The 25,203-nt window shown below is 46.1% G+C and overlaps 2 protein-coding genes across 3 annotated transcripts; both read right to left on the bottom strand.

The window, feature by feature from the left end:
• Positions 1-14,618: 14,618 nt before the first annotated feature.
• On the bottom strand, positions 14,619-16,266 carry RPL22L1 (ribosomal protein L22 like 1). Its single transcript, XM_074834280.1, has 4 exons — positions 16,235-16,266; positions 15,857-15,949; positions 15,346-15,467; positions 14,619-14,871 (listed from the first exon to the last, which is right to left on the bottom strand). Exons 1-4 carry the CDS (start codon positions 16,241-16,243, stop codon positions 14,727-14,729), a joined length of 369 nt encoding a protein of 122 aa, XP_074690381.1. The 5' UTR covers positions 16,244-16,266; the 3' UTR covers positions 14,619-14,726.
• A 157-nt stretch (positions 16,267-16,423) lies between these two features.
• EIF5A2 (eukaryotic translation initiation factor 5A2) lies at positions 16,424-25,071 on the bottom strand. Of its 2 annotated transcripts, XM_074834278.1 has the most exons (5): positions 24,645-25,071; positions 23,052-23,156; positions 21,328-21,459; positions 20,561-20,651; positions 16,424-16,965 (listed from the first exon to the last, which is right to left on the bottom strand). In XM_074834278.1, the coding sequence occupies exons 1-4, from the start codon at positions 24,807-24,809 to the stop codon at positions 20,592-20,594; spliced, it is 462 nt and encodes a 153-aa protein (XP_074690379.1). In that variant the 5' UTR covers positions 24,810-25,071; the 3' UTR covers positions 16,424-16,965; positions 20,561-20,591. The 2 variants fall into 2 exon arrangements, with proteins under 2 accessions (XP_074690379.1, XP_074690378.1); XM_074834277.1 differs by having other exon boundaries at positions 16,424-20,651; positions 24,645-25,057.
• Positions 25,072-25,203: the final 132 nt, after the last annotated feature.

The raw sequence follows: 25,203 nt of genomic DNA, 5'->3' as shown, positions 1-25,203 counted from the left end.
TTTCAAAGCTCACAAGGAGTCAGCAGTAAAACCTTCCCCAGAGCTGTCATCTGTAACTGCAGATTTGGCTGTGATACTGTAAAATCAATCATTCCTCTTCGTCGGAGCCATCAAGGGGGAGGAGGCACCTCTGCGTTGGCATCTGGAGAGTCAAAACTGCTGCTGAGACTTTCCCTTCTCTGAATATGTTGAGAGATGCAGCATCTGCCATGGTTGGTGGCTATGAATATATATGAGGGAGATGGTTTTCATTTAAAATATGCCAGTTCCTCATTACTGGAGATGCATGATACCTGGAGGGAGGGTGCCCAAAGGGGAAGTGAAGCTCGGCACTGGTTCTGGTGGTCCCTGATGCCTGGCAGTGGGTGCGTGGGTGCACAGGCAGGGTGGGAAATTAAGCATTTTGCATCTGAGTGAAACCACTGGGAAAATTGAATCACACAGTGATTCAAAGGGTGGTGGGGAAACAACCTGGAGAAAAACCTTGCAGGAAAGCTGGGTGCAGAGCAGGGTGTTACTGCTGGGGCTTCAGAGAGCTCAGAGACACCCCTGGAGCCCTGCAGAGTGAGCGAGGATGGTCCTGATGGAGACATGATGGATGCTGGCAGGGAAGAGCCTGATGGGACTTTAATAGCATGCTGGTATAAAATGTAAGTCCTCCTGGGAGGTGAGCCCCAGGCAAATACAAATAAGAAGAAGAAAAGGAAGAAAAAGCCTCTCTGGAGGTAAGGGAGGGGGAGGCAGCAGAGCTGGGCTGGGTGGCTGAGCATCATGGTGCTCAGCTCACCTCCGCCTGCTGCAAAGCCTGTGGCCCTGCTCCGGGGTGGGTGGGACAGCTTCTTGGCAGGGACTGAATTTCTTGAGTTGCTTTCCCACTGAAACAGACATTTTTTTCACTTCACATTTTCACAGGAAAATGTCAGTTCCAAAAAAAAAAAAAAAAAAGTTGTTTTTATTGTTATGTGCTGTCAGTTTTCCTTTAGACTCTCCCTTTCCTCACTGTAACCTCTACAGGTGGGGATTTATTCATCGTTTTCAAAAGACTGACATGAAGGTACTATGCCAGCAGAAATAAATACCCATAATAATATGAGTTGCCATCTTATTTTGGTATTTTCCTTTTGGAATGAGCTGAAAAAAATGAACAACCAAAATTCAAATAGCTTTTGAATTAATTTGAAACTTATTTTTAATTGGTTGGTTTCAAACTTTTTTGGGGGGAAGCATATTGTTTCTACCAAAAACCTTTAAGCAAGGATTTTTCATCAGGCATGTCTTGCCATGTGAATTTTATCAACTCTCCAGACAGCAAAGTTTTGCCAAACAAAAAGGTCAGGTAAGTGACAGTGGAGGTGGGAGTAACTCTTTTGCTCAAGGAGATCTCATCTTTACAGCTTTGAAGATATTTCTGGCTTTGAAGAAGACCTCAGATGTTTCTTCTTTCTAATTCTCAGCCTGCGGCTTCTTGCTTGTCAAGAGGTGTTGGACATTTGGAGCTGTTTGGCCTCTAAACCTTAAGGAAAATCAATTCACCTCCAGCCGGGAGAAAAGGACATTACAGCTCCTCTTTTAGGTACTTCCGAAATCACCATGTTACTCCTCTGAGTTTTTGTTCAAAGGCCTTGAAAATAAATTGTTCCGTGAGCAGCTGAGCTGACAGATTATGACAGCCTGGTCCCCTGGGTCCCCTGTCCTGCCCTGCCACTTCCCCCTCCTCAGGTCCCCGTGGATCTCCATGAGTCTCCATGGGTCCCTGGTGCTCCTGCCATGTCCCCTGGTGCCATTGGGCCAGCCTGGGCAGGAGATGCTCTCACCTCTCCCCATTTTCCTCCCTGGTTTAATCACTACTTTCTCAAAATCTGAGCAAATGCAAGTCTCTGGGAGCACTACTGCCAGGCCAAATTTGGAACAACGCTGGCAAATAGGTTCAAAACCTGTTAGGAGAAGTGTGGTGGGAGGTGGACAGGCCAGGGCAGGGGAGTATCCTGCCCTGCTTGGCACACACTGGAGGACAGATTGTCTGTCTGGACAATCACTGTGTCCCCTTCATTTGTAGAACACAGCACAGCCATTCCCAAGCACGGTCCTCCCACCTCCAGGACCCTGTGTGCCCCAGCGTGTCCCCATCCCAGCTCTGCACAAGAGCTTGGGGTCACCTTTGTAGTGGTTTTGTTCAATGATTAGCAGAGAAGCGTGAGAGATAGTCTGTTTGTGCTGGCATCTGCTGTTTTGTGGAAAAAAAAAAAAAAAAAAAGGCTTAATTGTGTGGGTGGTGGATGGAGGTGATAAGTGCTGACTTCAAAGACTGCTCTGGCTCTGGTGGTGTTGTGTTACTCCTGCATGGTCCACTTCATCGTACAGCTGTTTAATTACAACTGTATGATGATGTTGGAAGCACGCCCATCGGGTCTGCTGGGCTCTCTGGATAACAACCCCGGCAGCTCTTTAACACGGTGACTGCGAGGAGCCTGAGTCAAATCCATGGACCTGGTTCTCCTGGGAGTTTTGGATTGTTTAGAACCAAAACATAGCTGGGGCCTTACCATGGAGCAAGACTGTGCCCCAGCTTTGGGCAGAGCATATAGATGTATAGCCACCTAAAATTAGTGGCTTACACCAGTCTCTGAGTAGACCTTGGAGTAGCAGGACTGTTCATCATTTGCTTGAAAAGCAGACTTAAGCATGATGAGTGATTTCTTGGCAGGAATATCAGGTACTGCCAAGGCCATAGAGACCAAACTCTTCTACTAGCAAGACTTTAAAGTCCCAAATCCTCTTCAACAATCCCACCCAAACTGCCTGTGCCTATCGTTGGTGGATCTTGGTGGTCCCTGTACCTTCAAAGCCTTGCTCAGATGTTGATGGAGCACAGGCCACCTGGGGGCACACACACCTCCCCACCTGGGGCAGTGGCCCCCCATCTCTGATAATGTCCGGGCTGCATGTCTTGGGTCTTACTGGCCCTTGAGCGGATCTGCAGGAACCTGTGTAGGTCTTAAGGACTGATGCTGCTTATTGCAGCTAAGACTGCTGCGCATCCTGCAGGAGGGTGGTGGGATGCTGCTAAACCACAGCCACAGCTTGCTTTCCCCAATGCTCTTCCTTCTGCCTTCCCATTCCTGCCTCTGTGAGCAGCAGAGCGTGCAGCACCCTCTCCTTCATGATTCAATGCCGCTGCAGATTCGTTCTCCACATCTAAGCTTAGAGTCTGCAAATGGAAATTAAAAAGCCTCTGAAAGAAACTGTAAGTAATTTCTAACGATCCTTTCCAGGACATTTTTAAAAATGAAAATCCCCTCTGCTCTGTCTCTTGTTAACCAAGGTCCTTTGGAGCCAGGAGAGTACTGAATATTTTAAGAGCGATGTTATTTTACAGCAGCTCATAGCTAATGAATTCCCAATTCATATTTCACAGTAGGTGAAGAAGAAAAGAAAAATCCATTTTCATCACAGCTGTAATGTATTTTCCAGTCGCTTGTGGAACAGATTGTGCTCGACCTGCAGCTTTAACCACTGACACAGCTGAGATGGGGATGGTGGTGGTGGAAGCTGTGCGATAGATACTCTCCTTCCGGTGTGGTGTGTCCAGATTATGGCAAGTTTTGTCTGTCTTGTAGGTTTTTATAGCTCATTTCACTCTAAAGCACTTGAGTGCTCACTTCATTTCAGGTGCTCCACCATAGGTCTTGGGTGGTGGTTGATGTGCTGGAGGTGTCTCTGGTGGGTTCCTGGCTTGCAGTCAGTGAAGGAGGATGCTCCTGCCCTGGGACCCTTCCTTCCCTGGGGATATAATGGTGCAAAACTGCCCTCACTGGTGGTGCACGTGACTGTTTTCATCTGGGCTGGCTGAGCCCTGGGCACAAGGCACAAAGAGATGAGCTGCAGCTGGAAGTCGGGCACGGTGGGTCAGCTCCTGGCTGAACAGCCTGCCCGAGAGCCATCTGTCTAAATAGATCCCACACAGAGTAACCTATTTTGGAACAAGCCATTTTTTGAGAAAGGGTTTTGATCAGAATGGCTGTTAAGGAATAATTCCACCTGTAGGCAAGACTTCATGTCCAGGTGGGCGTGTTTTCCTGAATTCAATGGGCTCAGATGCGTGTGCCTGAGCCAGGCATCGAGAGCCTGCTGGCTCCAGACCAACCTGAGCATTGCCAGCACTGGGGCTGGTGATGGAGAGTGACATGTTCCCCTGGGGATGCACAGTACCGGGGCCCAGCTGCACGCAGGGCACCACGGGAGAGCTCTCTTATGGCACTGGGCACCGTTTGCTGGTGACTGCTGACAATCAGGATATTCATCTCTGCCTCATGATTTTTCATTGTGCTGCTTGGCTGGAAGAAGTACACACCAGTACTTCTTTCACAGTGTAAAAGAACCACAATTGGAGTTTGGCTACTTCAGGTTCAGGGTCCATCATCCACTCCATGCTCTAATTGGATTAAAAGTGTGCATCTCAGAGGCTGCCAGAGGCCCCATTTTCGTATTACTTTGCTGGGCGCTCTCCCCATTTCTTCCTATTCTGCTTTGCTAAGTGCCTGCAAAACAAATTACAGCAAATATTCCCTCATCAGGGCAACGCTTCTTAATTCATGGTGCATTTTTGTTTGTACATGTTAATGCATCCACTTAAAATTGTGCTGGCGGAGACCTTGAAGGGAGTCACAGAGGTACAACGGTCATTAGGAAATTTCATCTGCTGGGTGATCAACCATCTTCCATTCATCCTGGTCCCTTGGATTCAGGATCAAAGGAGAGTGGCATAATCATCTCCTTCAGTGGTGAGCACATAGGTTAGAGAAACAGATTTAATGTAGTCTGGCTCCAGAAATGAAACTGTGTGTGATTGTGCATGGGGTGCATGGGTGTCACATAGACTTCCCCATGCCACACTTTACCTTCCTGTGACTGGGCCCAAGCAAACTTGGGAAGTTCATGAGTTAACCAACTTAAATTCATTATGATATTTTAAATATCCCTACTGTAAGCAAAAGCTGATGTTTAAATATTTCCCAGCACAAAGTTGAAGTGGTTTCTCGGTGCATCTTCCATGACTCCAGGTACTTGGAAGCTCCAGGCATGGAGCTGGACGTGATGGTGTTTGCTGGATGTGGCTCCTCCCGCGTGACTGTGGGGCTGTACGAGAAGTTGGAACACAGTGGCACCCAGGCGAGGGGTCTCTGCTGGCGAGGTGGCAAACAGAGCTGCTGTGACCTGATAGTGGCTGCATGGCTTTTTCAAGGTATTTAATTAGTCTGCCAAACATGAAAACAAAACTCCTGTGCACTATTCTGGCTGGGTATTTGAGACTAGTGGACTGCCGGGATGCAGCTGGACTTGGACCAGCCTCTCCGGGTCACAGTTCTTCCCTTGCCTCCTCTTCGTACCCAGGAGCTGCCTTCGGAAGACTTTTGTGTCCACTGGGTGCATAAAAATTTAGGAAAAATATTAATTTCCAATCAGCGAGATAAACTGACCAGGGAAATAGATATGGGAGGAAACCTGCCCATCTTACATAAATATTTCACCAAAATTGAGGTGTTCCCAAGGAATGTTTTGATTTTGGTTAATCAACCAAGAAATAGTCTGTCAACAACCCCCCCAGCTCTTTATCCTGGAGATCCATCATTTTCTTCTGGGCTGTGTTAATGAGCTTTCTCATAAATGCAATACTTTTGGGTAGCTACTTCAGCAAGTGAGTTGGAGCATCCCATCAACTTATTCTCAGTAAGCATTTTGCTCGGATCTAGACTACCAGTTTCCAACCTCACTTGGGATCTAGCTTTACCATATCTCATCTCTTCGATGTGATTCTGGTTTTTAAAGGCTTGGCATAAAGTAGTTGTGTTTCTGCCTGTGTCAGTCTGGGCTGTCAGAGTTAATAGACCAAAATCCCGTGATGTGGATATTAACTCGCATCCTAATTCTGCTTCTCACTTGCCTGTTGTTTTCATTCAGTCATTATTTTTGCATCTACAATGAATCAAAGTGTGATCTCATTAATAGCAGGATCTTGAAGCATTTTAGCTTCAATATTTGGGCTTCAAGGTATTGTAAATAATACCTAGATGGTGAAATCAATGCGCTTCCTTAGAAATAGAAGGAAAAAAAGAATCTGAAAGTACAAGTGGAAGTGCATGCACATACCAACAGTTACTTGGGGCAAAATGTGATCTTTCTCCTTGATCTTCGCCCTGTGCATCTGAGACAGAATTTGCTGCAGTGTTCTACATTTTGGAAGCAAACTCTCCCCTTATCAGGCCCTGACGTGAGCAATGGATCGGATACATTGTCGCACCCCAGGGAAGTTTTATGAAAAATGAGTGCAGCATTGCTTAACCCCTACTTCCAAGTTCAGATAAACACTTGTGCAGTGAATTTCAAATTAAAAGATAAACCACAGAGCTGTTCCAAATATCGGGGTAAATAATGAATTAACAGTCCTTGTCGCCTTGTATGGATTACCCATTGCAACTCTCCAAGTGCATTGCTTTGATATTATTCACTCGAGCATTTCAGCAACTAACTCTTGCTCCATGGGTTGTTTGTGACCAGTTCACCATCAGCTTGCTTGGTTTGCAGCCCTGACCGGGGTTAGGCTGCTCAGTGTGGGCAGCCAGCCCTGCCACCCCTGCCCCTGGCTTGCAACAAGGCATTCTCCTGCAAACCAGCACATCTTCAAACACTGTGTTTTAAACCTTGGCAGCTTGGGAGCTATCTGGTAAGGAGGGGAAAAATGAGCAAACTGGGGACCTTAACTGCATCCCATGTTCAGTCATCCCCCCATCAGTCCGATCCTAGTCTAGGGTCAGCTTTTATGCTGCAAATACTGCTCTTATCTTCCTTCTTTCCCCAGGGCAGAGTAACAGCGCTGGCTGTACCTGCCCCGGAGGACTCAGTATTTGAGTTCATATCTGTAAGGTCTATTTGCAAAACTGTCTTGGGGGATTGGGTTGGCACAGGAATGCCATTTGTTTTAAAGGGAATTAGGCGTCTCAGCTGCTCCTGAGGCTTAGGATAGGACATATTCTTATAATCACAATGCTTTTTATTTTGCTGTGTACAACACAGGAGACTGAAAGGAATGAGGAAAGAGAGAGCAGTAACTTCTCAACTAGCAAGATCGCTCACGAGGTTTTGTGTACAGCAGCAAAATGCCATTTTTGCACTGGATCCCAGCAATCCCACCCTGGCAAAGAGCGTCCAAGCTGCAGGCAGGGAGGCAGCCCGTGCTGCGCACCCCTCCCAGGGCACCCTGCTAACACCATCACTTTGTAATGAGCTTCAGACAAGACCCACAAAATATACTGGAACAAAATCTGGGGGTTTTTGCCCGGTTTCTGATTTCATGGGCTTTATTGGTTTTTTGATCACTGGGCTGATGTGGGAAACAGGCTCCCTGCTAAAGGTGAGCAGAAAAGTTGCAGCTTTATGTCACAAGCTCTGCAGTTTGCTCTCCCAACAGATAACTCTGCACCTGCAAAAACATTGATCTCTTTGTGCCTCTTTATTGGGTTTGGCAGGGAGAGGAAAAGAGCCCTCCTGAGCTTTCCAGGGTGCGTTTGAAGGTCAGAAGTCACAGAGAAAAAGCAGACTTCCTCTCCCCTCTAACCTCCAAGCGCTGTACAGCTCGTCCCAGACCCAAGGTGTGGTGCTCATGATTGCTACCAAATACACAGTTACACTTCTACAGCTGCAGCGTGTAATTATGGAGATAGCTGACAGTGTTTGGAGCTGTGCAGTGGCTCAGCTCTCATTGCAAGCTTGGATGCGGTGCAGCACTGTCTGCACCCTGCTGCTGTCACCCCTGTCCTCTGAGAGGCACTTTCCCTGGGGATTAGACATATAACATAGACCCATATCTATAGATTTCATTTATAGATTATGTATATTTTATATCTTATATATAGTTTATTATTTTGTATATTAACTATACTACATAATAATTATATAAAATATAATTCTGGTTTTTATATTGCTGTGACATGGTCATGTTCATGCCCTGTGCCCAGCCCTCAGCTCTGCTCATGTACTTGAGCTTAGATTGACCCTGTGCAAAAATTAATTAATTCTTGGCTTTTTCCTCCAAAGGGCCGAGTGGGCTGCAGCGGCTGGGAAGCCAACTCATTTTGTGCCTGAAATGGGGCATGCATTTTAATTGCCCTTTAATGAATGGATGTGCTTTTGCCCATGGAGGAGGAGAGGAACACAGTGGGAGCCAGCAATGCTCAGGCAGATAATCCTCCTCCCTGGTTATCCCTCCTTCCCCAAGCTCAGCGCTCAGCTCCTCTTCAGAACATACCTGCTTTATTTGGCTCCATCTTCTGCTGGGTCTGCAGATGTACTCCTGCTGTTGTATAACTGCAAGCTTGGCAATAACTAGTGTTCGGAGAAATAATTGAACAAATTTATCGTAGGAAAGGAATCTAGTGAGGGTTATTGAACACACAGATACCAGCTCTGGCTTGGAAAGTCCCTAACGATGAGCTGCTGCAATCTGGTGGGTATGGCTGATTCTGCCTCCTATTTCTGACCCCCACTGAAGGGAGGGTACTGGGGTCCTTCAGTTGAATCCACTACAGCTTTTTCCACATATTTAGCTTCAAACTTCAGCCCTTGGCATCGCACAATTTCCTGAAACTTTCATTTAAAAAGCAAATTAATTTCTAACTCTCCTGCCAAGAAGAGTTGGGAAATAAAACTCCTTTAACTGCAGAAGAGTAAAAAATAATTCAGTATTCAACCTCATGATTTTTATGTTTCTCGACCACTTTGCCACCACAGTGCTGCTAGAGAAGACCTCTTGGCATAAAGTTGTAACCTGTCAGCCAGGTCAGCATGGTCTGGCAATCTAACTTTAATATCAAAACCAGTGTAATGAGAGGGCTCTCATGTTTGCTTTTCATTAGTATTTTTCAGCTCCAATACAGTTTCTCAAGGAAACACCCATATATCACAGCAGTGTGGAAGCCGTGGCAGTACACCCGTCACCTCCAGAGGGCTAACGCTGCCTGTGATGCTCTACAGCAGTGTCCCCAGTCCTGCGTTCCTAATGCTATCCAGAGGAAAAAAGACTTGATCCCCACTGCCAACCATATACCCATCTGCCCCAAAACCTGGATGTGGCGGAAAACATGGGTCTCTGGAGAGTGTGGTGGGTGGCGCGCTGTCGGGAGCAATGTCAGGACCCTCCTGCCTTGGGCTTCAGACGAATCACCCCAGCTCAGCTGCCCCTTGCTGACCACCCACAAGCTCTGCTAGTTATTTTTGCCAGCCCCAGGCTGTGCCCCATTGCAGCCAGGTGCCATGGGGAGGGTCTTTACCCCTCCATGGGGGTCTCAGCATCCCAGGCTGGGGCAGGAGGAAGAGCCCTGGGACAGCTGCTGGGAGGAAGCATGGAAGCGTTGCAGCTCCCAGCCCACTGTGTCAGCAGAACTACCCTTATCTTCCAGGAGTGTAAATATTTTCTAAACGAGCTGGAAGGAGGAGGACTGACAAATGCAGTTTTGCTGGAAAATGTTACCGAATTGGGAACAGGGGTGACTGAACACCCCCTTATCTGTGCTGGCCAAGAAGCGGGGGTCAACTAGGGGCTCCCCCACTGGAGCCGGTGACAGCGCTGCACCCAGGAGCATCTTGCCGTTCTGCAACGAACTGAAGCGTTTTAGTTATTTGCTTTCAATTCTGCTGTTTGTGCACCTTGCTGTATTTATTATTCAGTGCTGTCTTTCTTCTCCCTGGCCCATGTGCCAGCGATTAAGAAGATGCTGATGCTGTTGTTGGCTTTGGCACCCAGAGGTTGGGCTCAGAGCATCCCATCAGTGCATGGGGAACATCAGTGCGGTGAGCGAGTCACTGTGTGGGCAATGGGCCACTGAAAAAAATGCCCATTGTCCCACATTCCAATTTAAAATCCCTGCAAAAACCCTAACCTGATGGCAAGAACATTATAACAAAACTGAGACTTAAATCGTGCTTAATATTTGCTGTTGTGGGGATGGGGTGTTTGAACTGTCTTGCCAAGTTAAACTACTCAATAAAAAAGATTTGTTAATAGAATATTAAAGCATTTCTCTCTTAACTTTTTGTTTAAATCCAGGATGGATCAACAGCAGTGGAAAACCCTTCCCAGCTGGTGTCTCTTTGGTACTTTGTGAGTATATTACTCCCCAGAGCAAAGGGCATCAGGTGCAAAAAAGCTGATAAGGGCAGTTTCTAGGTTGGACAGGTTATGGAAAACCCCCCCTTGGAAACAATCCCCCCCACCCCTCAACCCCCTCTGCGAGGGCTTTATAGGATCCTGCTTGAAGGGTGTTTGGTGCATGTTTTAGACACTTGGCTTGGTAATCCCCAGGCCACTCCTCCCACCTACGGTTTGTGCTCTGCAACAGCATTTCTCTCAAGCAGCAGCTTTAGCATGAATTAGGGCTCAAATCAGTCGCAACGCCAAGGCAAACCTAAAAGTGATTCCATGCCAGCACCCTGCCAAAAACGCACACGCCACAGGAATTTAGATATTCCTGTGGCCACGGGACAGCTGGGCAGTGATCCAGAGGTAGCAGCAAGACATGCCTGGTGGATTCGGAAAGAGGTTGGTGCTTACAGGGATCCCTGCCGAGCCCCGCAGCCCTGTGCTGCCCTGGAGCTGGTGCCCACACTGTGCCCTTCTGGGTGACCCTGCCAGGACGCCTGGGGCAGCCCCAGAGCCCTCCATGGAGGACCTGCCAGTGCAGGTGGTAACACGCTGCTGGCTGAAATGTTTCCCAGCCAGCCCTGCCTGGCGGATGCACATGTTGTCTGACAGCTCCTTCTTCCACCTCTTCAACCTTGGGGTCATTCTACAGCATGTCCTGGGGAGCTCCCTTGGTGCCTGTGATGTACGTCCTGTTTCTCCTTCTTCTGCCTTTGGCAAAGCTTATTGAGTTACAGCTTCTGTGCCTATGAAACCCTTTATTGCTCAGAGAGTCGTCCTTGCAGCAGGCATCAGTAGGATTAAAGTCTTAACCTGGGGAATCACAGCCCCTTGCTCATGGAATTGTGATCATGCCAGGGCACTTCACCTGACATAGCTATTAAAGTTCATGGGACAAAGATGCTACTTTTAATATCAAACATATCTGTATAAAATAAACCATATTATGGTTTAGAAGCATGGGCTGTATTAATAACAACAGTGGGAAGGTGGAAAAGGTCTCCAAAGGCAAGGGCTGCCCACCTCACTGCCTGCCTTCCTGCAGCCACGGGGTGCAGAGCACCAATGGCCAGGCATTGGCAGGAAAACGACTCGCTTCCGTGAGGTCCCAGCACTTTTCAGACTGGTGTTGGTGTGCTGGGAGGGCTGGTGGGCAGGGTGCTGGGGCCGGTCAGGGAACTGGGGCACTGGGACGGGGCAAGGTGGAAACCTGATGGAGCATCACGACATGAGCAGGGTGAGGAGGCTTTCAATCCCTCTGCTCTGTGCAATAAGAAGTCTTTGTTTTGTGTTTGTCTTTAAAAAGAAACAATTGTTTCTTATTTTTGTCTATATTTGGTGTAATCAGATTGCTCCCACCACCAAAGCTCATTTCCAGCTGTTGGGTACATTGAAGCTATTATTGAGAGTTTATTTTTCCATGGGCCTCTCTGTTAATTACTTTGTGCTGATGTTATGTGACTATGTTGAGTCTGTGCTGCCTTTAACACCTGCCACATGCTGGGTCTATTGCATGCATTTAGCACCCTGACACATTTTTCAGATATTTCCTGCTATTATTTACTCTTTATTTCTACTCTTACAAGTTTTGGGTATATGATAAAGCTGTTTTCTGTGGGGCTATAGGCCAGAAGGACACATGGATAGACAGCATACGGGTGCACAAGGACATTTAGAAGTAACTTTTACTAGTGGTGGTTATGATTGGTGAAATCCTGTGGGCTTTGTTGTTCCTGTTCTTTACTGGAAGTCAGTGAGAGTTTTGCTGCAGTAAAGGCAGTAGAGACTGATGGTGCAGCAAAATAATATCTCTATGCTCACACATAAATAGCCTATGTGGTGCTGCTACTGCTGCTCTGGCAACTGCCATGTAGCTCTTGCAGTTAGGAATCTCTGGGGGTTTTTTTATTTGCCAGATATTGAAATTTTCCATGTGTGGGAGGTCTCTCATAAACTGATTTTATTTGGAAGAGAGGAGCAAAAATAGTTTTTGAGAAATGAAGGGGAGAAACATTGGAAAATGAAAGAGGGAAGAATATATATATATATATAAAAAAATAATTTTGGCGATATTAAATCCTCGTAAGAGTTACGGTGCCATTGCCCTCCTGAGCCCTGAGCTTGCAGGTGCTGGCCCTGGCCCATCTGCTGTGCTACTAATGCAACTGATGCTTTGCAGAGATTATTCTTCTTTCCAAATTAAACTTCTGGCTTGATGAGCCAGGGGTCTCAACTAGCAGCACTCGCAAAGCATTCACCCCTGCTGGATTTTGTGCTTATCCCTTCTGGAAGCCCTAAAGCACCCTGAGCACCATCTGAGACCTGAGCACATTACTGAGGAGCCACAGGGACTGAACTCAGCAGCAGCCCTGGTCACCCACAAAGTTTTCATGCTGTGGGTGCATGATTTTTCCCAGCAGCTTCATTGCCTGGCTGACACAGGAGAGTCTCTGCAGCTCCGAGGAGAGCCTGGCCCCACCTCAAGCAGGGCTCTTCTGAGCTCTTGTCCAGCACTAAATATGGAAAATTCCAACAGTCAATCTGGTCCATTTTCAAGCTGTTCGGGATCTTTTAACTTTCAAAACAACAATGAACAAAACTGGTTATTTTACAGCAGATTTTCATTGGAAAAAAACAACTGGCATGCCAGGTCCCCTAGTGAAAGAGCCTGACAGCTCCTGGTACAGCAGAACTGCCATCTCAATGAGTTACACCCACCAAAGATCAGAGAAATGCTGACCTCTGGCTTTTAAAAAAAGCTCACTTCAATTCTGATCAATAATCTGTATTAATTACCTTATGTGAATGATAACAGGCTCTGTTTCCTGCCTGCCACCTGCATTACACCTGGCCTCTCCAGGTCTGAAATACATTAAATTAGGAAAGAATCACCATTTTTCTGAAGCTTTGTTGAGGCCACCTGCTCATCAGCTGGTTTTCTCCATGAAACTTTAACAATCAACAATCATAAACACGCCATTTAAATTTACACCCACCCCCCCCCACCCCCCTTTGTGGTTTCTATGTATCTGCACTGTGACTGACCCGCTTTGACCTGATAAAGCTCCTGACTGCACGAGAGCTGAAACAGCCTACACACTCCGAAGAGCAAAGCTGGGCAGGAGGCTCTGGGTACAGCCAGCTGAGCTTGGGCAGCAACATAGGGATAAACCAGGAATGTCTGGCTGATAAATTTACGAAGTACTCTAGATTCACACTTATTATTCAGAAACTCAGAATTTTGGTTTTTCAAAGTTCACGTTTTCAGGCACTGGGGAAAGCAGTTCCTAGACTCCACCCTCTGCAGTGAAGCTGAGTGACACAATCACACGAGCACTTAGGCCGTTTTCCTCCAAACCCAGCCATGTAATAAGTTGCTTTGCTTGAAATCCCAGGCCTTGTTTTCATGTCTTTTGACTAATGACAATCTGTGTCTGCTGCTATTACAGCCACATGCAGAGCTGCCAGCCTGCTTTAAAAGGAAGGGTGACAAGGCAGCACCCTCCTGTGAGCTCTGATGGGGTTTGTGCTTGTGCCATCTCATCAGACCAGTTTTGTTGTGCCGGTCTAGTGTACAGGATGCATTGTCACCTAAAAGCACAACTCTGAAAACACAGGTGCAGATGGATTTTGAAATACAACCCATTAGTCATGCCCATCGCTTAACTTGTGCAGCAAAGGAAACAGTCTGGAAGTTTTCAAGTATTTGCAGCTTTACTGTGAAAAACAATGTTGCTTTTTCACCACAGTATTAACTACGGATACTAACTGCTTTCAGAACTGCCTGACTTTTCTCAAATAGGAGATACCAAGGCAGCACTCTGGCAGTGTCCAGTGTCCTGGGTCAGAGGGCAGGACTTCAGGGGTTTGAAGTTATTTCCACTGAAGCATATAAAGCTCAACATGCACGAGCTAGGAAATAAAATTTAGGTAGCACAAATAGGTGTCGTGCAACTGTTAATGCACTGCTTTGTGCTTTGGCAACGCTCTAATAGCCTGTCTCAGAGGTTTGCCAGTGAAACCAACACTGAAATAATAAAGGAAAATCATCAGGAAATTAAACAATTTAGTAGGCACGCTTCAGTCTATACTAGCAGATTTGCTCAAGCACAAAGTTCAATATCAGAGCCCACAAATACCACATTTTCGTACTGAAAACTCCTCAAATTTCTCTTGATATTACATGAACAAAAGAACGGGTTTATTGGATCTGGAGTGATTCGTGTTGCAGTGAAGAATCTACCACTTGTACTAAAGAAATACTCAAAAAAATAATCCCAGCGATCAGATCCAAGAACCATAATACACCGTCATAGAAATAGAAACAAATGTATTGATTTAATGGGAAGGAAAACTGCAAATCAAATGATTCCCCGTGCTGGTTTTTAATTAGAATCGAAGAAAAAAAGCTAGAAAACTAACCATGCTCTGTCAAACAGGGTACAAAATCTTTATTCACCAATAAGTTAAGTGTTCTTATAAATAGATGTTCTGGTCTTTTGTACACCGCACTGAGTATGAAGCGGAGCTTCAGTTATTCCTCAGACTCTGACCCTTCCTCATCCTGACTGATTTGGAAGTAGCGTAGCTCGTACGTCTCCTTGTCAGACGCAACGACACGAAGCCAGTCACGCAGGTTGTTCTTCTTGAGGTACTTCTTTGTGAGGTATTTCAGGTACCTTAAAAGCAGTAATTAGAGATCAGAACTTTCTCATTAAACAACCCTTACTGCTGCCTGCACTCCACCCAAGACATGGCTCTAGCAGAGCAACACCACACTTGTTATATCCAGAAATAAACAATTATCATATATAACAGATAATAAAAGCGTATTTTCATTCCAGATACATGAATTCAGTATGATTTTTAAAAGCCCATCTTTCCTTGATACGCTTCTACCAACGTACACAAAGCATCTCTGTATTACTATGCTTATATTAAAGGGAGCATTAATTTACAATCAAGCCTTGAGTTTTAAAAAGCAGTTTTTAAAATATCTATTATAAATCTGTTTGAATTAGGTCTTTCACTAACAAGTGCTACCAAGGTTAGAGCTAACACCAACTCTGTACATATCAGAAGTATGTCATGTTCAACATACCACTGTTCAAAATCCACTATCACAAATACAACAAAAGGAAACCTATGCCAACCTTTTAGAAAACTGCTTCTCGGATGTTACTGTGATCTTGTTCTTCAGACGTTCAATGTGAACGGTGTTGCCCAAGTTTCCAGTTTTTCCATTGACCTTAACCTTCTCCTTTAGGAACTGTTCCTGTTTCAACATTAAAGAAATAGAACACTAGGGAATGGCACCCTAGGTATGAACTAGGGAAGGGACCCTAGCCATATAGCGGTATTAAAAATCACCATTTATTTATGTCCCAATAACAACTATTTACAATGCAGTAAGATTTTGCAGTGTGTAATTAAAAAAAAAATCACCCCCGCACTAAAACAGAATTCTACTGATGGAGAGGTATGAACCACCTTAACTATAAAAGGCATCTAAATCCAAGAAACTTTCAAAAAGTGCCGATAATTTAAAAACCAGCTGTTTTTACTGATTTAGAATGTAACTTTTCAGCTGTAATTCAGTTACCGTACTGTACTAAAGCTTCTATTATACCACGCACCAGAAGTATGACCAAAACCACGACTTACAAAATTCCCAGAATCAAAGATTCCATCTTCCACAGGATGGGTCAAGTCAAGGCAAAACTTCCAGGTTGACTTTTTCGATTTTCTGTCCTTTTGCTAAAACACCGGAAAAAAAAAAATCCCCGACATTAACAACAACAATCCACACCCGACAAGCTTTAGTCAGAGCGAAGCGGGGGACACGGCTGAGGGTGCCCCCACGGCGGCCTGTGGCGGGCCCGGCCCAGGCCGCCACCGCCTGGAGAGCGGGGCTTACCGCAGCCAGCGCGGCCCGGCCGCCACCCACTCGAGTCCCTCTCCGGGAGAAGCCCGCTTGCCGCCGGCGGCGGGAAGGCCGCCAGCCCCCCGTCCCTGCGGAGGGGCCCGCGGCCCAGCACTCACCGGCGCCATGCTGCCTCCACGCCGCTCTCGCAGAAAGGGCGGTGCGCGGCGCATGCCACGCTTTTATAGCCCGGCCGGTGACGCCATCACGCAAGCGCGCGGGGGGGTGCAGCGCGTGCGTGGCCCGGGGCCCGCTGGGAGTGGGGGCGCGTGTTCGCCGCGGCACAAAGAGGCAGTAGACGGCTGGAGCACTGACGAGTCACTTTTTTTATTTCGTTTTTATTTTGTTTTTTATTCCTGTTGGAAAGGACCGCAAGCGTTTCTCTTGCCCTCGCGCAAGCCGCGCCCCTGTAGCGGTGAGGCGTTTCTCCTGTGGGCGGCTGAGGGCGCTACGGCGGGGCCGGGAGCAGGGCCCGGCTGCCCCCCCTCACCTCCAGAGCCATCCCACCACTTCCCCGCAGCGTTAAAGGCTCTCCCACCGCCCTGTAATCGTAACCAGCACCCAGCTCCCCACAGCACTGACGTCTTTATTATTTCTGGAGCAAAAAACCCCACACATCTACATCTTTCCCCCCCATCCATCGTTTGTGGGGTGGTGAGAACAATACAGCTCCCGAAACAGCCGAACCACGAGGACTGCCGCTCCCGCTTCACGCCATTCACAGGGTCTGGGTTTTGCCATCAGCAGTAAAACGAGTCATCGCCATCCCTCCTCTTCCCCCCATGTTTTGAAAGCCACACCAAACAACAGTTTACGCTTACAACATACAGCACAGGACAAGAGGGGTTTTCTGCGATACAGCAATACACAGCAAACATTTTGCTTTGGTCACAAACCAAGTCACTCTCAGATGCCAAATACTGCAGGGCCAGACCGCAGATGCTGGAGGGACTTCTGATGCCCTCGGCCTGCCATGCCGAGCTGCCCAACACTCCACCACATGCCCACCGCAGCACCTCCAGGATCTACGCCTTCGTTAACATTCTCAGTGTATAAGCGAGATACTCGAAATATCCTTAACAAGGTCTTTTTTTTTTTTTCCTGAAGTTTAGATCTACTGTAACAAACTACATTCTAAATTACTCAACCAAAAAAAGTGGGATTTATTGAATTTTGATTTCTGTGAGACTGACCTGCAGTAATCATAAGAGTTTGAACTGTTAACAATTTTGACTTCTTTACAGATTATGTAAAATTACCTGTATTGTGAAACTACAGACTGTGCCCCATTTCTGGGTATACTGTGGATTAGAAAAACCTGCAAGAGGCTTGAAAGCAGTTACGTTAAAACAATGAAATTCAGCAAACTTCTTAAAAAAAACAGCCCTGAGAACGTGGCTCAACTAGCAAGAGCCTAGTTGAAGAACCACCATCATAAGCAAAAATTAGAAGGATCTGTTGAAATCTTAAAGTATTATTTGCCAACATTTGAGGCAGGAAACACTGCAGTCTTTCCAATGCTGTAAAGTAGTAAGAGAAACTCAATGAATTGGAGCCATAAAAAAATGCATTATTTGGAGTGGAAATACTTTTCTTCACCTCCTAGTTTTCACAGCCTTTACTCTAAGCAATTGCATCAGCTATTAGAAGTTTATAGTTTTCCGTTTTGACACAAGTGTTAAGACAGTACTACAGAACAAGTACATCGGTAAGATTTGTTTTAAAGTTATGAAAGGAGAATTTCCCTAAGCATTTGGTTAGGGATCTTACAAATACGTATCTATATGGACTACTGATCACAAAGTTTGTTGCAAACTATTCTGACAGTAAACTGAAACATCTTACTTTGGAAAAAATGCCTCAAATACATGTTCTAATTTAGAAGCAACTTTTAACCTTACTGAAACTTGGAGATTATGCTTAAGACTCATGCTTATGTATTACCTATGGGAAACTTCATGCATGACGAGCCAATGCTCTGCACTTCCATAGTGTTCGAAGTGCTTCACAAAAGACAACTAAGTATATAAGAACAAACCTATAATGAAGTACTTAATCATTTAAATCTTGCAGAACTGAAGGTTGCAATAGAAGGACACCCATATGTCCCAAGGAGGGCTCTTCCAGCAAGCTGGAGGTCGTAAAACCTCTACCTTTAGATTGCTGTAGTACCTGAAAACTCCAGTCAGACCAGGACCCCACTTGCAGGAACAGGACAAAAACCAGCCCCCATCCCAGAGACCTTACAGTCTTAAGTAAATACTTAAATTGTGGGCCAGCGGCACCAAATACCTGTGGTCCAACAAGGTTTTATAGGACAGACAGGCACCTGAAAGTAGACTAAAGCTCTAGCAGAACAAGAGCAAGTCCAAGTCTTGTCGTTTTCAAGCACATTAGAAGTATTTGTAATGCAGTGATGGCATCAGAACTTGCATTAGTTTGACATAGCAACCTATGACTTCCCATTTGACATCACACACTGCAGCTTGCTGTCAAGACCATCATCAATGGTTTCACAGTCACCTCCAAAACCAACAAAGCCTGTCTTTCAGGTACCAGTTCGATGGAGAGGCAGGAAGGAACACGGTGCAGGCTAGCTTGAACTATTAAGCGTGCACTTCAAAACTAATCTGAATGTATTTCAATCTCTTGCATCTATAGCTTTTTTTTTAAAAGCGGTTTTGCCATTTCAGTTAAGGTGCTATTTAGAGTTCACTTGCAACACATATTGTGCAAGGCAAGAGCGTGCGGCAGTATCCTACTTCTGCCAGGTGTCCCAGGTAACTGTGCTTTATTACCAGAGTATATTTATTGCTGTCTTTACCTTCACTGGTACTGCTCTCCCTGTCATGAGAAGTCTGTGGAAAAAGCATGGTTTTGCCATCTACATTAGACCTCCAAGATTTACTAAACCCTGACACAGTATGTACAAGGGCAGTTCAGGACAGTTGCCATGAGCCCTTGGGGGATTAGAGTACATACTACCAAGCTGCAAACATCTTAAGCAGTTAACAGCAGCGCAAAGTCTGACTTTCACTGCCAATAGCGTGAACTGCGCGTGCTGTCCAGGGCAGCATGCCACATGTTTACAAGTTGTCCTCCATTAGCCAATAGCCACTGAAGCTTAAGGCAAGTTCATGAAACAATTTATGAACTGTGAAGAGAGGTCTGGGCCACGGACTGAGGAAGCTTCCCACTCATGAAGAGTCACCAAGTCTTAAAATTCAAGTTGAACACCTTAAACGGGAGCAGGCTAGTTATCCTTCCAGAACTATTGCTGTGAAGCCTTGTGTTTGCCTGTTAAGCTACTAAATAGTTAAGAGGCATGCATGCGTGTTTCAGTGACTCAGAACTCCCTTGGATGGGAGCTAGCTTTCATAACTATGTAGCAATTTATTTACTTTTATAGTTTAGCCATGGTTGTTCAGTATTGTCTGTCAAGTCTCTATTTTGAAAATACAATAGTTTTATTTTTTTTTAAAAAGAATCACATGCATTTAGTATAGGCTCAATGCTACAGTTTGTCCCACTTTTTGAAAAACATGTGGTCCCTGTGCTACAAAAATATGGTCTGAACCTGAAGATTAAAACCTAAAGCTGGAAGCACTGCAACAGATTCCCATGGAGTTTGTCACCCTTCTATAGTTTAAGATAAATACAATAAAGGAAAGCAATTGAACTGCATTTTTCTATTTTATTTTTCAAGTCTGACAAAGGCCTCGAGTGAAAGTCTATAGCTTTACCATCCATTCTCACCTTTGTGTCCCCTCGACCTATCTATGTCTTATCTACCCAATATTCCAACTGCCTGCCTAAACCACAGGTAGGCTTTGACTCCATTTTATCATTACAATAAGCCAACAAGTTGGCAAAGAAGAATACAGAGGTAATACAGTTAAGTTGCACATGGCCACTGGGGCTTGGTCAAGCCAGCTGGCATTTTTGATCACTTGAGTTTCTTGGTCTAAAAGTTGCGATTGGCACCTACAGTTCTGCAAGAGTCCCAATCCACAAAATATTTAAGCTTTTAAAAAAAAAAAAAAAAAGAGCTACTTGTATTGTCAGTTCTACCTAAACATGTCAAGAAAAATACTATTTGTGCTCTAGGTCACTTTATAATCCTAGATACCTACCAGCTTATCTAAAAGCCCCTGAATACTGTATTTTGTCTGTTCATACAGACAAACACTGTTTTGCTCAAGCAAATAAAAATATATCCACTAGTAACACCTGATTGGTTTCTTAGATCCATAGCTGAAACCCACAGGAATGTTAAAATAGAATTAAAATCTCAGTGATTTTGAAAACTGCCAGTTAGCCTGCAACACTAATCCAGAATCCAGCACTGCATTTTAACAATTCAAAAAAGAAATGAGGTTGCTTGTGAAGGCCAGAGCTTTGGTGACAATAAGAACCGAATTTATAGATCTGTGGTTTGTCCAGACCTGAGCAGTTGCCCGAGCCTGGTGATCCTCTTTATTTGCAAGGCTTTATGGCTACAGCACATTCTTCATTCATTGCACTTATGACGGATATCTGGAAGAAAAGACAGATAGATGAGCTCCAAACCATGTCAGAGGAAGCACTCCTAGAAGTTACCAACTCTCACATTTTAATGTCTATCCCATCTCTCCTGAGAAGAAAAAAGGAAGTTGAAGCTGGTAAAATTCAGTCATTAGAAGAATTTCCCCAATATCTGCCCTTCCCACCAATTTGCTCTTCTGCTGCCTTCTCTTTGCCATTATTGCCTTGGCTGGCAGCTTGAGGTTCGTACAACACAGGAAGACGAAGAAGCTCCTGCAATAGAGCCAAACTAGCAACTGGTGTGGCCCAGTTTAGACTAGTATGGAGAGCTGCCCGGCAGACAGGTTTGCTAACACAGCAAACTAGACTACTTCACAAAACTCTACACTTGGTCCTGATTAAGAAAGCCTGGAGGCTCCAATCCATGCTATACAGACAGCACTGTGAGGATTTATCTAGACATTTGAGACAATTGAGACGTATTACCTCACCGTCAACTGAGCCAGGCTTCAGTGCTATAGTGTGCTCCAGGACAAAAGTCCTTCTGCATCTCAAAGGACCAATTCCTGTGCTTCTAACCCACTCTTCATGAAGAGATACAAATGGTCAATATCAGAGTTAAGACTTCTTCATTGTTTAATTAAATGGAATTAACCGTAACTCTTCTTGCCTGCCCTCTATAAGTTACCTGCACATCTTCATTGGCATTGAATTTTCCTTCTATTTCTTTGCCAAGATCCCCTTCTGGCAACTTTAGATCCTCACGAACTTCACCACTTTCTGTCAGCAGGGAGAGATACCCATCCTGAATACCTATCAGCTGTGAAGAGAAGTTCACTTTTAGGAAGTTTAACATCAGTAGTAGGCAGTAGCTGAAGATAAGCAGAAGGCAGTGAACTCTACCTGTTACATTAATTCTTTAGTACTGTGCTTGTACAGTGAAGAACCTAATTTAAGTCAATTTTTAACAACAGTTTAGAGGACCAAGAGTTAGGGCAACTGTGGCAAAAGCCAGTCTGCTATCAAGAACCACCAGAAGCCTGCAGGTTACTTCTTAAGAGGTGGGGCACTGCAAAACCCATCCTTGTGATCTAGAAAATGTACTGCTTCCAGGTCACTGGTTCAGATTTTTACATCTGTGAATTAGAAACAGTAACTGGAATGGTGTTCATTGAACAGCATTGCTTTTATAAAGTGTACAAAGTATACAGCAGTTGAACTGCACACTTCTATACCTTCATTTGTACAATGAGATACCATCATTTATGCTGAAGGCTAACGAATACATTTGGGAACGTGCACCGAGCTCCAGAGCACTTTTAAAATGCTGTTTTCAGCCTAACTGACAGCCTGAGCTAAGGGGAACAGCTATTTTGACAGAGCAGGTTAAGGAACCTGAAACACGTAACAGTAAACCCAAAAGGCAGCCCTAACATGAAGTCTGATAACCAGCAAGAATTTCAGTAGCAATAAGGAACCAAGAACACGAGAGAAAGATCACCAAGATAAAATTAAGCATCTCTGGGAAGGTCTGAGCCCTAAGACAGGCTACTCACACTTTATTCAAACATCATCAGCTATCCTGAAGAGTTGCTAACACTCTGAATTTTGTCTTTGTCAAGCAATTGCAGCTTTCCAACTAATGTGGGTGTATCGGTTCCTGACCAAAACTGCCCCCAAGACAATGGGAAGATAGCCGACACGTTACAGCTCGGAACCTGGATTGTGCTGCTTTTAAGAGCTCACTATCCATATCACAGAAGGCATTCCAGAAGTTACAGAAGCCTGCCAAGTTCCCTCCATGCATATATTTCAGAGCAGAGCTCAGAAGCACCGAAATTACTTGAGATCAACTAAAGCCAGCTTCCACGCATGGAGCAGAAAGCACGGTAGCAAGTTAGAATTGGCATCAGATGCAGTTTAAGACTGTCTTGTTGATTCATCTACCCTATGTAAGGGTGAAATTATAAATTACAATATATGCTTTGATTCAAATTTACTTGAAGTGAGATCTTGATTATCCTTTAACTAATAACAACTTGCAGCAGGGATCACCTCTCCAGATTCTAAAGGCTGCCAGTATCACAAAGAATAAAGAAGCGACCTTACAACATGAGCTAGAAAAAATTTGGTTCTGAATTATGTCTATTACCTATAATTTCTGAAGAGTGTTACTATAATATGCGGTCCTTAGTACAGTAAAGAGCTCTCCAGCAGTGAGCTCTGACAGTTTTAACAATTCAGTAAATGCTACAAGTTCAGCAATGTCATGTCTAGACAGGCAAGTTCCGTTAATTCTGACAATAGTACTTTATTAATCGAGAGGCAAGTTTTGGGATGAAGAGTTTGCATGTGGTATTAGGAGTATAAAGCCTCTTAATGTGTGAGAGGACACGGTGACTGTTAACTCACCTGGTAATCATTCCTCTTGATATTTGGAACATCCATGTTATGAGTGGATGGGCAAATATCTTCATATTTTTTACCAGTGAAAATATCAATACCAACCAAGTGAACCTGTTAGGGAAGAAAAGTAACATCAGTTACTATTGGTCCTAGAGAAGCAAGATGCCACTGTCATCAGCATTGCTGGTTCCAGTTTTCTAAGAGATCACGTGTAATACCAGATTCTGCCTAGACCCTTTGCTTGCAGTATGAAAGCAGCCCAAGCATCGAGAGGCCTCTCACGCCCTTTCACAGCACGCTATAGAAACACTACATGAGAACCAAGATCAGCCACTGTTATCTTCCACAGCCACAGCCTTCTGGAGTTTTACAGCAACAAGCTAGAGCTCAGAGTATGCGGCAGTTAAGAAAACATTTACTTCAAGTTCTAGCTGTTCTGAGAAACACAACAGTGTTGGTGACAACACGAAGGTTAAGGGGAAAAGAAGAGGCAGTCATGCACAGGGATTAAAGCAGCTCCCACCTCCCTTTATGCCAGCAGCAACTGTCCGCTGCAGCTAGCTTAGATTACCAGTTCATAGCCTGCTCTTCTCAGGTCCTTCCACTCTCACAACTGTTTCAGTATTTAAGAAAACTGGATCTGTCTAATAAAACAAGCCATAAAAAAAGCAAGGGGAGGGAGAAAGAAAAAAGACTGGCAAGGGCTTGGTACACTCTAGCTTTGTCAAATCCTAAATACTTTACCCACCTACACGTATCCTACAAGGTTGTGGAAACTTTCAAATCTAATTAGTCTGTGCTTGGAATAGATCTGTCTCCAAACTCTAATATATCCACCATAAAGCGTTGCTGAATTAACGAAGGGGGAGTCTAGCCTTGGTCCAAGCTCTGGACAGCTGCAGAAGCCAACTGCTTAGGCAGCAGGACTGCAGCCTCAGACAGCAGGACTGCAGCCTAAGAATGTCCCTGCTGGGACGCAGGAGGGGGAAGGTACTCCAGTACTGAAAAAAAGGAAAGAAGAAGCAAGGCAAGCTAGCAAAACAGGGCCAGAGCAGGCCCACAGAGGTAACGATTGTCCGCCGAGCTCTGCTGGATTATGTAACAGAGCACGGGCACTTCTAGTAAGCACTTAAATCGAGCCCTGCGATAGTGAAAGTCTGCTAGCACGGGAAGACACGAGAGTGCTTTGGTGGGTAGACAGCACAATCCAACCACGCCCTAGTGATTTCATCAGCCCCCCCCTTCCAGAACTTACTCTATCCCCACTGCAGAAAAACGTTTTATCACTACCAGCGTTAAAGCTTTTTTAACAAGTTGGGAGAAAAAAACCCAACCCAACCCCCTGTCCTCAACCCTTCCTGCCTGACATTACTGGAAACCCTCGAGCCAGCTTTAAGAGCGAAGAGACACGCGAGACACTGCTGCGAGAAAAGCAAAGGCAGGATACAGAACCCTCTGCCAAATGAAACGCTACACCCTTCCCCCTTGGCCAGCCGCGCAGCTACCGGCGATGCCGCTTGGAGGGCCGGGAGCCGCAGGAGCACACACTGCGGGCTGCGCAACAGACCGGGGCTCGCCGAGCCCGCCCGGGCCGCTCACCTTGGCGTGGCCGTGCTTGCCCGTCTTGGAGGTGGACATCTCCACGATCTTGCAGGGGCGCCCCTTGAGCACCACGAAGCCGTTTTTCCGCAGCGCCGAGCACTGCATGGGGTAGGTGAAGGAGGCGCCGGCATCGCCCGTGGTGAAGTCCAGCTCGTCGGCCATGGCGGTGGGGTGGGGGGGGGGGGGTGGGGGGGCTGCACGCAAGCGAGAGCGTCGGGCTCAGAGCCCCGGCGGTGGGAAGGGCCGGGCCGGGGAACCCCAACCCAGCCACCCCCCCCCGCGGCGAGGGCAGCGCGATGGCGGCGCCCCGGGGCGGCGGCGGCGGGGGTGGGGCGGGCCCGCCTCGCTCCGCCACACGTGCCCGGCGGGCAGGGAGCCGCCGCGCTCCCCGCCACGTGCCGAGGCCCACAGGCTCTCCGCACCGCCCCCCCCCTTCTCCGGTGGCGGCGGCGGCAGCGCCCGCGCCTCGCCTCACCCTCACTTCCCCGTCCCCTCAGCGCCGCGGCCCAGCGGCGCGCAGCCCCGGGCGCCGTGCCCAAGCGGCGCCACCGGCGCC

Source organism: Strix aluco, chromosome 9, assembly GCF_031877795.1.
Source record: "Strix aluco isolate bStrAlu1 chromosome 9, bStrAlu1.hap1, whole genome shotgun sequence".
Taxonomy (NCBI): domain Eukaryota; kingdom Metazoa; phylum Chordata; class Aves; order Strigiformes; family Strigidae; genus Strix; species Strix aluco.
The sequence above is the reverse complement of the archived record's forward strand: the minus strand, read 5'-3'. Positions and strand labels throughout refer to the sequence as shown.

Excerpts from the sequence above, each read along its gene's own strand:
- RPL22L1 (XM_074834280.1), bottom strand. Across the intron at positions 15,468-15,856 it reads TCTTTGATTCTGGGAATTTT|GAACAGTTCCTAAAGGAGAA; the intron begins GTAAGTCGTGGT and ends ATGTTGAAACAG. Across the intron at positions 14,872-15,345 it reads GAGAAGCAGTTTTCTAAAAG|GTACCTGAAATACCTCACAA; the intron begins GTTGGCATAGGT and ends ACTGCTTTTAAG.
- EIF5A2 (XM_074834278.1), bottom strand. The coding sequence starts at position 24,809 with ATGGCCGACGAGCTGGACTTCACCACGGGCGATGCCGGCGCCTCCTTC. Across the intron at positions 21,460-23,051 it reads TCAAGAGGAATGATTACCAG|CTGATAGGTATTCAGGATGG; the intron begins GTGAGTTAACAG and ends TTCTCTTCACAG. Across the intron at positions 20,652-21,327 it reads ATGCCAATGAAGATGTGCAG|ATATCCGTCATAAGTGCAAT; the intron begins GTAACTTATAGA and ends CTTTTCTTCCAG.